Source organism: Eretmochelys imbricata, chromosome 7 (assembly GCF_965152235.1).
Source record: "Eretmochelys imbricata isolate rEreImb1 chromosome 7, rEreImb1.hap1, whole genome shotgun sequence".
NCBI classification, from domain to species: Eukaryota; Metazoa; Chordata; order Testudines; family Cheloniidae; genus Eretmochelys; species Eretmochelys imbricata.
Genome location: NC_135578.1, coordinates 11,262,646 through 11,275,017, shown reverse-complemented (window position 1 = coordinate 11,275,017; position 12,372 = coordinate 11,262,646). Strand labels below are relative to the sequence as shown.

At 39.5% G+C, this 12,372-nt stretch overlaps 1 protein-coding gene across 2 annotated transcripts in view; it reads left to right on the top strand.

Annotated features, from left to right (window-relative positions):
• The window catches only part of SHQ1 (SHQ1, H/ACA ribonucleoprotein assembly factor), a 97,180-nt gene that overhangs the window by 44,503 nt on the left and 40,305 nt on the right, over nucleotides 1-12,372 (top strand). For both annotated transcript variants that reach the window (XM_077822797.1, XM_077822798.1), the window contains exons 10-11: nucleotides 2,933-3,056; nucleotides 11,833-11,953. In XM_077822797.1, coding sequence (XP_077678923.1) covers nucleotides 2,933-3,056; nucleotides 11,833-11,953 — 245 coding nt within the window. The remainder of the gene's footprint in view (nucleotides 1-2,932; nucleotides 3,057-11,832; nucleotides 11,954-12,372) is intronic.

The window sequence follows — 12,372 nt, the reverse complement described above, 5'->3', positions numbered from 1 at the left end:
CTCCACAATTGTAAGGGCATAAAACTGATGCTGTGTGTCCATTCCACTCTTGTGTGGGGGAATCTTGTAAATTTTAATAATCTGCCTAAACACAAAAATGAGAAAAGCAGAATGAAGAGACTGTCAAAACACATCTGGGCCTACTAGCTCTGACAATGCCCTGTGAATTTAATTTGCTTTTGTAATATTTTTGATGTTGTTAAATTAGTACGTTCTTCACATTTTGAAGTGTGAATAATTCATAATGTATTTTTATAATCAGAGTCCCGTGTACTACACGGCACAATGGGACCAAACTGCACCGATGGTTAAATTCTGCTCAAGCAACTTCTAAATTCTGAGGCAACAACCTCTAAATTCTATAGCAACACTAATTTATTTCATCACTGTGCTATATTCTTCATTTCCCTCTTCCCATCTCCACACAAACACACACAGCTGTGGGTCTGATTTTAAAAAACAAATTCAGGTTAAATTTGTTTCAATATGTTTTACAGTGTTTGCTTTCGAGGATGGTATTTTTTTCCTTGTGCTCTTTTGGAAGCCCAGTTCGGTGCACGGAAACTCAGCTCTTGCAGTGTTTTCTTGATAGCCCAGCTGGGGCCCACCTTTGCCATGTGTGGGCAGGGACTGTCATTTATTAGGTGTTTGTACAGTGCCTAGCACAATGGGGAAGTCTAATCTGGTTGTGCCTTTTAGGCACTTTGGCAATATAAATGTTATATAATAATAATAATTTGTATCAGGGAAGTCAGACACTTGTAGCCTGCTTCAGCTGCTCATCTCTGCAGCTCAATCGGTCTTGACTGTTGCACTGTTTTCCAGGCTTCATAGCTTACACCAGTCTGCACTTTTGGCTTCCTCTTTGGGCTGTAATTGGACTGTAATTCTGGCTCCCCAGTCTTCTGCCACCAGGCATCAAACAACAGTGCAGGGAGTATGCACTGTAATCCATTTAACTTCTCGTTGTGGGGAAGGATGGGAAGCAAGCAGCAACTGCAGCCTGGTTGCAGACAGAAGACAAAATGTTAGGCTCTTGGCTGCAGCAAAACAGCAAATTTCATGACCGAAATAGTGAATTTCATGGCATCTTGAAAAATATCCCAAATTCCATAGTTGCAGAATTGCAGGAATCCACATGCCCCTGATTGAGTTTACATCTTTCAGAGCTATTGTTTCGGAGTGTCTGCAGACGTGGGCAGTGGATGCTTACAGTGATTTATCCTTGGTTCATGTTTTCAACCATGCTTTTTTTTAACTCCTGTGAACCTTACATAGCCAGTACAGCCAAGACTGAGTGAACTGAATTCTATTCCATTTTGTGCATCTTTCAGTAGAATTGTTCCCTGAGTTTCTGTTACACTTGTATAAAGCAGTAGGGTTGGCAGGGCTTATCTGGCCTGTGGAACCTTTATTTCTGGTGAAGATAAAGAGGATAGAAAGAACCCATCTTAACTGTCTGAGCCAAGACTCTGTTTGTAGGGTTGGCAATTAAAAAAAAAAAAATAGGGCCTAATCTTGCAAACACTTCCAGTGGTGCACTACTCATGATAGCAAACACTATTCAGTAGTAAGAGTTTGCAGGGTTTGGACATTTAGTTCTGTAGTTTTTAACATTTCAATGCCATGTGTGTTACTGTGTAACACTGTAGTTAGGCGCAACTGATGAAGTTGTAAATGCAGTGGCAGTCTTAACTCTTGACTTTTTCACAATCATAGCTTATTGTAATGAAGAGGTTTTCTTATGGGTGTGCATTTACCGTACAACGTAGCAATTCTTGCCTCAGCCGCAGTCAGCAGTAGACTTTACACCCAGGAAATTCAGTCATCTGGCACCAAGCTGTTAATAACAGTGGCCAGGTCTATACTACAGACTTACATTGGTATAACTACATTGCTCAGGGGTGTGAAAAATCCATCCTGCATCCTGCCATCAAAGCTTCGTCGGTTAACTATGCCGATGGAGGAGCTGTAAGGGCTTGTCTTCATGTACAGTGCTAATCTGTTATGCAAACCATGTAGAAGCGCAGCGTGTTTTCATCAATCTGTAAACAATATTGCCCGAGATATAGTTTGTTTGAATGGACTGTCATTTTGCTGTGCATGAAATATGCACAATTTATGACTGTAACGTTAATGACTAACAATATATAAATAATTAAAATATGTATCAATAAACTTAAAATGAAAAAAGTTTGCTATGTTCATATAATATGAACCAAGTGCTGAGTGGTTAGCAATAGTGGTTTTTATTAATTTTAATCAATTGCAAATTCAGGATGAAAAAGGGTGGGTTTTTTTGAAATTCATAAATGGAAAGTTTTATCTTTGAAGAGTGAAAGATGGAAAGGAAATCACTCTTGAGAGAATCTTTAATAACTCACTAATGCCTCTGGCCTAAGTAAATTAGAGGTCTTCTTCCCTCATAAAGGAGGACAATGAGCTGCCTTCCCAGGGGAGATATATTTATCTCTATCTTCCGTATTCATAACTTTGCTAAAAGGCAAAGGCATATGTCATTTTTAGAGTTCTTGTGTGTGTACACGTGGATTCTGTTATCATATGTTTTTAATTTTTATTTATTCTTAAAAGGCTTTTTATAGCTCTCTTTAATATACATAATGTTAAGGGACAGACATTGCCGTAATGTAAAGAATGGCAAAGACTTCAGTTAAATGTTTTATTGTAATGTGCTCTGAATTCAATATTTTTCAATTAAAAGCCAATAAATTTGTCAGACTTTTATAATTGTACCATGCAAGTTGAAAGTGCTCGGTCTTGTTTCTGTTTAAAATTAACCTATTGTTTCCATAACTGTTAAAACTATAGACCTTTTTGTGTGTGTAGCTATAATGTCTTTTAAAAAAAATAAATTACTATGTGCTTTTTTTATTCAAGTAAATTAATTATACAATTTCATTGATTCACTCAGAGTTTCACTAGTATTCCTGAGGTCCTGGTGTCCTTTGGAAGAAGAGTTTTATGTTATCCACTCTACAGACATTTCAGATTAGTGACACGAGCCTTCAGTGATACAGTCATGATATTGCAACTAGGTGAGATACTTAATTTTTTTACTATATGTGTTAATTAGCCATATACAGTGAAGTTTGACGTACTATATATTTATTTATATGGGGGATGAAGGGGTCTTGTCTACCCAGAGCATTAGTACGCACCAGCCAGGGTGTAAATTCTAGTGTACACCAACGTGTCATGCACTAGCTGTCCGTGTGGATCTTGCTGACACGCACTAAAAGTTCCTTAATGCATGTTGTACTAATGTATTGTTTTATCAGTCACCCAGAAAGGGCTGAAATAACAGCTTCATGATGTGGAAAGCATCAAAATAATGCAGTATGCATCATAAAATGTTTTTTTATCACTTTCAAAGTCATAATTATATATTAGGGGGGAAAGGAAGACATCTATAAGCTTGTCTTTTAGTGCACTGCCTCTGCCTTTGCCTACGCAAAATCAGACAGTGTTAAATAACCAAATAGTGCTGTGTAAACAAAACATATAGTAGTGGGATGCCATATGGACAAAACCATTCCTTTTGACCCGAATCCAGTAAAAACACTTAAGCACGTGCTTAACTTTCGACAAGTGAGCAGTCTGATTTACTTCATGTTCACTTGTGGCCTTTTCCTAAATGATGATAGACAAAGCTATAATATATAGTATATAGCATAGTATAATAATATATTTGGAATTTAAAGTTGAATAAAATATTTTGGCAAGGAATTTCATTGCAGCTGTGATAGTGTCTGATGTAAAAAGAAAAGGAGTACTTGTGGCACCTTAGAGACTAACCAATTTATTTGAGCATGAGCTTTCGTGAGCAGTTTATTGATAACACACAAAATGCATTGCCCAAGGTCTGAGACTCTGTGTACTAGATGTACACCAGTGGTTCTCAATGTACTGGTGACCCCTTTCACATAGCAAGTGTCTGAGTGTGACCCCCCCCTTATAAATTAAAAACACTTTTTAATATATTTAACACTATTATAAATGATGGAGGTGAAGCGGGGTTTGGGGTGGAGGCTGGCAGCTCGCGACCCCCCATGTAATAACCTCGTGACCCCCTGAGGGGTCCCGACCACCACTTTGAGAACCCCTGATGTACGCTTTCCAAAGGCACTTAACAGAGCATAACCCAGTGAATGTTAAGGAACAGCTCCTAGGAAACCAGTCCTTTCTACTCATTAAAAAGTAGTTTGTCAGATTTGCCACAAACAATTAACAAGCCTATAGATCAGTCATTAAATGAATTGTTAACCAGTTTTTCAGAAATTATTGCTTTTCCAAAATATTATTCAATTGATGTAATAGAAAAATGTATGTAAAAAGAGAAGAACTGCCAGGAAAACAGCTGGACAGGTAGTTCATGAAGGAAAACTGTGAGTGAATTTGTTTTAAATATGTAGAGTTCACTCTCAACATTCACAGTATTGAATTTTGTTCAAATGTTCATTTGCATTAATTCATGTTAACATATATATGTTTGGCATAGAGATACACTGAGTTTTTTAGTATACTTCTCTCTGCTTAAATATTCTTGAGATTTTGTCTCTTAGAATTTGATGACTGTATTGGTGCAAACACAAGGGGTTGGTGGCATCTTTTATTGTCCTCATATATTCAGTTTCATGCTATCCTTTAAGAGGGAGACAATAAAGTTCAGTTTATTTCTTTAGATGCAAACTCATTTTGCTGCTTGCAGGTATGTGGAAAAAATATACAGAATTGTCCTTGGGGAAAGAGCTTAATTTACTTGATTTGATGCCGTAGAGTGGAAAAAAATCAGATTGAGGAAATAAAAACTAGCTGAATGAATTGTATAGTCTCCTGTTACTTTATAAATGTTTTATTTTCAATGCATGAGCCACTGAGCCTGTGAAAAAGTTAGATTACAGTGACTTTATTTCTGTTACATCAAATGGTTGATGTAGATTTAGGCCCGAATTATACCCTCCTACACACAACCTCATAGGAAAGGAAAAAGTCCTTCTGAAACTCCATGAGTTTAAAATTGTGGGATTTCTGCTGCAGGCAGTCATAGCAGTGAACTCCTGCAGAGTCCAACAATCTGAGCAAATGCGTTGGCTCTTATGGCACTTATTGTGTTTAATATAATGAAATCTCATAAATATTTATAAGATCATTGTTTTCAATTGTCTTACAGATGTGGGAGCTTTTTATATATTTATTTTAAAATCTGTCCCACTAACTTTTAAGCAATCAGAAAACATCTCTTCAATAAAAGCAGTTTATTAACTGCTCAATATAGTGTAATACTGTTAACTTTACAAATAAACTAAATTGTTACAGGTTAATATCTTCATTTATTTAAGACACCTTAAAGTGAATTCCATTTACCATGCTTAGACTTGTTTCTGTGATCATTGTATGACTTGGAAAAATTTTGGTTCAGCAAATACCTATGATGAAGCAAAGAAAATCTTTAGTTCACAAATGTTTACACTAATCTTGTGCACATTCTTAAACACTTATCATTACTTTCTGAATAGATTGTTTCCTTCTTCAACCTTGATTTGAGTCTTTGCACTGTGCAAAACAATTGAAATTCCCCATGCTTGGTACTTGGTAATCAAGTTGATATTCAGTCCTGTATTTCCAAACTACAGAATAAAGTTAACTGCAGTAAATGACTTGAAGAAAAGGAATTTTGGGCAAAAACAGTGGCATGGTCTTCATAGGCCATGAAATCTTAGACTTGAGTAAAGAACTGATGTTAGTAAAGGCCAAAAACAAATGTCCTTGGATAGAACTTAGCATTGTGAATTTCATGGTGATGGGCTAGTAAATGAGTTACACTTTCTAGAATAGCTACATTAAGGTTTGAATATTATTTTTATGTACCTCTTATTTCTTCTTTGAGTATAGTCCCTATAGATGTGCGTGCCTCTGTGCACTCTTGATCGGAGACTGTAAAGTAATATCCACCTGCACAGAACAGTGCCTCGTGCTCTGAATGAGGGCACATCGGGAGGTGTGAGCACACCACCACTCAGTTCCTTCTCAGTTGCCTGCAGCTCAGGACAGAGTTCTGCTGTCTGCTATATTCGCCTTAACTTGTGAATTCCCTACTCCCATGGGTCCCTTTCATGAAGAACATCCTAGGGAATGTACATTGTAGGCCCAAAGATTGACTATCACTGAGTTCCCTTCCGTTATCCCCTTCCTCAGTGGAGTTATTGGAACTTATGGGGCCCTACAGCAACCAACTCTATTGGGGGCCTAAGAGAAAGCACCAGCACCCATTGGTACCATGTCCCCTACCGGCATCTCTAGACTGTCCTGTGCTATGTCACACTTCGGTACCACACACTTCTCTGGTTTGGATGATGTAAAGGAGGAACAAAAATCTCAGGTGGAAGAGATTTTACTCCCGTCTGTGTAATACTCTCCATCTCTGGTTAAGGTAGTAATGCCACCACTGCCCTCCCACGCTGATGATTTTAAGACCTTCCAGGACCACAGGAAAAGGCAAGCAGACTCGCTTCAGATCCTGCTGGGGGAAGTGCGACAGTCTAAGCATTCCCTCGTCGGTATCCTGAACGTCAGTCCCCATGGAAAGATTGCCATCATCTCAGTGAGGTGAAGGGGGAGCTGGCAGTGCTCATGGTGAGTCCATGATGTATCACCTTCTACAAAGACAAGGTTATATTACATCTCTATCCTTGCTTCCTTCCAAAGGTCTCCTTGGAACATAACATTAACCAGGAGATTCGCTATCATTTTTCTATTCAAAACCTCATGCCTTTTGAGGAGAATCAGACCTTCATTCACTGAGTGTTAGGAGGGCCCTTGCTTTCTATGTGGATAGGACTAAATCATTCAGGCCTCTCCAAGACTATTTGTATCAATTGCAGATAGTTTGAAGGGCCAGCTGATTTCTGCACAGACTAAGTGGGTTTCGGGTTGCATCATCACCTGCTATTAAAATGCCAACATGCATCCCACCGCACAGAGCAACAGTGTATTCTAAAACTCAGTCCACATCGCCAGGGCTACCCAAGGACATTCCCGTAGCAGAAATTGGCAGGACTGCTACTTGGTCTTCTCTCTATACCTTTGACAAACATTTTGCCATCTTACCTGTTTGTAGAGATACCACCACCTTTGGTGATGCAGGCTTTTGAACTATCCTGGACTTACCCACCTCTTCGATGGGTTACTCATTGGGAGTCTCCTATGGTGGAGCACCCACAGGGACATATACTTGAAAAAGGAGGAGAGATTACTTACCTCATAGTAACTTGAGTTCTTTGAGATGTTTTTTACCTGTGGATGTTCCACCTCCCACCCTCCTTTTGCTCTACTGCAGAGGTAGGCTTCAAGGTCAAGAAGGAATTGAGAGACACTCCTTATATGTCCTTGTCAGAGCATGAGGCACTGTTCTGCACACCCGTGGGTCTGCAGACACTACTTTGCAGTCTATGATAGAGAGCACAGATCAGAGTTCAGGAACCTACTTAGGGCACTCATTCTCTGAGGAAAGAATAGACTGAAAGACCTTAATTAACACGCTCTGGAGGGAGTTGTATTTACCTGGCGGGTTGCTGTAATGAATGGACTTGGGTATGGATAGGAGAACAGGCTCCAACAAGTCCCCTTTTCTCTCCCCAAAAATGCAAAAGCAAAGTGGGTTTGTGGGACAAGAAAGCTGTTAGAAATAAAGTATATTGGAGGTGACAGGCAAGAAATGAACATACAAAGCAATTTTTTTTCTTTCAAACTGGAGGAAACTCTGTTGAAGTCTGGAGTGCAACTAAAAGCAAAACATCCAAGGAAGGAGAACAGACACAAACACCCACCAGTGGGAAAAAATATTAATAGGTTAATTTAAGGTGAGATATTTTAATTGAGTTTCTTCTTTGAGTGGAGAACCCATAGGTACACTACATCATGATGTGCATCTGCTTGTTCACGCTTGATCGGCGATTTTTGCCAGCCATGTCTGTGGGGTCTGCCTTTGCGCCTTGCAAATTCTCATGTTCTGGTACAAGAATATATAGGCAGGGTGGGACTTGCTACCACACTCCAGTTCCTTTTCAACCATCTGCGGCTGGAAACAGAGCAATGCAGTGTCAGTTAGCTAGCTACACAGCTTGCTACCTCTTCCCCTTAAACTTTTATTTGCTTGGTATTTTCTTTATTTTATGGTTTTTTTTAGAGTTTGTGCTTTTTTGGGATGGGATTTCTTTCTTCCCTTTGTCATTTGCCTGATCTGAGCCTTTGGGTTTTTTTCTGTCTTGGGCCTTTATCTGTGTCAGATAGTCAAGCTGCCTCGGCTGCCTGGGAGGACTCACATCCCTTTCAAATGTAAAGGTATGTCTACACTGGCAAGTTTCTGCGCCACAAGTTATACCACTTTTATTAAAATGCTGGAATTAAACCGCTGTTGCGTGTCCACACTCTGCTCCTTGTGAGACTGGAGCGCATCTACATTAGCAGCTCTTGCAACACAAAGACAGCAGTGCGTTATGGTAGCTATCCCACTGTGCAACTGGCCGCAGGATGCTTTGGGAAGGGTTTGCAATGCACACACACACACATGCCTGCCTCTGTGTTCAAGGGCACGAACATTCCACATTAATGATTTGCTTTGGGTCCCGGAGCAGATCAGCACAGCACGCAATGGCTGTCAGAAACCGTGCTTTGAAAGGGGAGGGACGCATGTCTCCAGGGCAACTGAGTTCAAAACAATGAGCAGAGCAATCACTTGAGGCATTATGGGACAGCTCCAGAGGCCGATTACAGCACAGAGAGCAATCAAGTGTCTACACTGGCAATAGAGCGCTGGAGCCTCTGCGCAAATAGCCTGACGACTCTCATCATGGTGGTTCTTTTGCAGTGATGCAACTGAGGAGTTTCTGCACACAGAGTGGCTTGGCAGTGTGTACATGTCTGCAGTTTGAGCGCAAAAAGCTGCTTTACTGCGCAGAAACTTGTAGACAAGACTTTAGATCTGTTCAGTGTTTAAAAGCAGCTCTAAGAAATTGAGGGAGGACAGACTTAAATGCCTATTGGTTGAGTGAGTGGTGTCTGAGACCCATAGGGTACAGTTCACCCCCCTGTACCTTGGACCCGGTTGCTTACAGACCCCTGGTGACCATGTCTTTTGCAATGGTAAGCAGAGACCCTGAGGGCCCTTCAGAACCATCCAGGCCCTCAAAGAAGAAAAGGCTACATTCTTCAGGACAGGCTAAGAGAAGGGGAAAGTTACCCCTTGTTTTGGATCTCAGGAGACCTTGCATCCTGGTTCTGCCGAGGCTCCCATCATTTCTGGTACTGAAACCAGAGCACCGGCTAAGAAAATCATGCTTCATACTGAAAAGCGATCAGGTAAACAACTTAAAACAGCACTAGCATCAAAGCCACAAGGTCTCTAGAGCCAGGCCAAAATCATTGTCAGTGCCATATTCTGTAACCAGATGAGAAGGGCACACCACTTGTCCTTCAGTACCCACTCCAGTACCGCTCAACATAAGAACTCTTGAGGCTTCCTATTGAGAGTCCCCGGTACCATCCAAGCTGCTATTCAGTGATGATCTTTGAATCCTGGAAGGACCTGAAATGATTTTACAAACTATTCAACGTTTTCATCTTTCATTGAACACCTGCCTCAGAATCAGAGGGAACAATTTCATGCCCCCACAAGAGAAGGGCAGACAATTGCCAAGATATCTCTTCAGGCCTCTCTCAGTGCCGCTGATACAGCTGCACATTCCATGGGTATGGCAGTAATCATGCCCCAAGCTTCTTGGCTGCCTCTGGCCTCCCCTATGAGGTACAAAGTACTATCAAGGACCTTCTCTTTGAGGGGCCCACGTTATACAGTGACTCTTCATATTCTTATGCTCCCAGGCAACACTACAATCTTTGGGTATCTATAGACCCCAGACAAGGAGAAAATACAGTAGATTGCAGATGCCTCAATGTCTTGCTCATGCCACTGCCAGCCCTGAACTGTCAGCTGAACTGTCACTCATGTGCAGTCACACAGTGTATTCCTCCTTTTTCTTTTTGCCAATGTAAACAGTATGCGACTTGAAAGACAGTTTGATGAAAATGAAATCCGTGACCACATCCATTGTGCCTTAACTAAACAGAGTAGAACTGTAACAAACCATATTTCCCCTTTCTCATCCCTTAGTGTACTGGACGGATCCTGACTTTGTGAAATCATTGCAGCAATGTATAAAGTGGGTATGAAATGAAAATTCCCTTTCTATCTTGTGTACAAGAACACTAGACAATGCTATGGAATCATTAACTTGATGTGCTGTTTGCTGCAGCTGGGGACCACTTAGAAAAGCAACCAAACCCCCATGAATATCTGTGAAGTAGAATCAAGGGCTATGGGGGCATTAGAGAGAGAATCTCAAACCCAGTTTGTCCCCCCTCTTTTATGTGTTGTGAGAACTTTTAAAACCTGTTTTATACTCTTTTTTGTTGTTGTTGTTAACTGCAAACTGGTCTGGTTGGCAGTTTGACAGCTAAACAAGGTTTTCACTTACATTGTCATTTTTTTAAGAAAATGGGTCTGCTTCTTTGCAAGTCAGAATAGTCTGTCTTGACAGATATTAAGGATGATAAAGTTTAGAAGTTATAGTTCAGCCCCATGCTTGTGCATCTTAATTTTTATCTGATTCTCTCTCTAGTGTTCTGTTTGACTAATTCCCTTCCAGTGCAGCATATCTCCAGCTACTCCACACCTGCCACTTACACCCTATTGTACAACTTCTCCTTCCTTGTTCCCCTCCCCTCTGCGTAGACACACTCAGGCTCTTCTGTGCAGAGGTACTTCTCTGTTAAAATCTTGTGGTTGGACAGCAGGGGGAGTTCTGAGTTGATCTCGTATAGATCTTAATTTTTTATTTATTTAATTTTATTTTATTTAATTTATTGTATAAATTTTATTTATATTTATTAAAAATTATTTTATACATTTTATTTATTTTTATTTATTTTATTTATTAAGAGTGTAACCTCGCCAAGTTAAGATTAAATAATCTAGGAGGCGCTCACCCTAGCAGAGGGGCTGGTAGACTCCCTCTGCACACTTAATTTTTTTATTAGCCATACTTGTTTTCACTGGCTAATAAAACTATATTTTAAAAGTGTTCTCACTTACACTTAAGCCTCAGTGGTTTTGAGGCTTTTGAAAAAAGGGTGCAAGGAAGTGCTAAGTAATTAGGAAATGTTTGTAGCTAAACATCTGCTTTGCAGAAATGGTGACATAGGAAAGAAAAATGAAGCAGAACAGGTCTCTTCTGCTTGTGAAATAAGAAAATGTATTTCTTCTGCCAAATGTACATCTTTCAGAGATTTATCCCATGTTTTTAAAAATGGGATTTTTTTTTAGTTATTAGGAATGTATGATGAGTTCTTTTTTATCTCAGACATTTGAGCTGCCAACCAGTTTGTCACTAACAGCAGCAGGAAACAGTCTAATGAATTCTAAGACTCCGATCCTGCAATGAACTGTAAATGGGCACACTTCCATTGACTTCAGTAAGGCTCCGTGTATGCAAAGGAGCCCAATGGAAGAGAACTTGTGCAATTGGGACCTAAATCTCTCCTCCCTTTATTTTGTTTTTTAAATGAGGGGAAATGGGAGAATTCCAATCAAATGATTGAGGCACTAACTCAACATAAAAAGGTAGTAAGATTGCTCCAAACCTGCCATAGATATAAGTTGTTGCAGTGAAATGTTTATTAAGGTGTCAAGTGTAAGACTGTAACGTTTTAGTTTTCATTTATTTATTTTTCAAAAAGCATCAATGTTTTTTCCAGGTAAAAGTGCTGTTTTGAAGTGTCTGTTGGACATTCACAAGATTTTTCGAGAAAATGACCCTGCCTACATCCTTAATGATCTGTACATTACGGACTATTGTATTTGGATTCAAAAAACCAAGTAAGTTTTAAATCCAGTTGCTATTCTGAGGGAGTTTTTAGCATATTGTATCCAGGAACAAGTGTTGATAATTTGTAAACTCCTCAAAATGGAAAAAAAATCCTTCCTTAAAATCATAAATGGAAATCTGTTCAATCTTTCACTTATTAAACTTACCTAACATGCTATTCATGCAAGACAAAAGAAGGCTTTTTATTTTTTTAATAATGTTGATAGTAGTAGAAGGATGGAAGGTTTGCTTTTAAAGAAAAATATAAATTCTGTTTGGTTGCAGACTGCTAATACATAAGGGAGATGCAGCTTCATGGGAGTGTTCATGTAACTGCACAGAAATCAAGAAGCTTTTCCAAGGAATTAAAATGATTAAAAAACATTCATGTAATATTTGAAAAAAGTTTATGGCAACTCACAAATCCTGA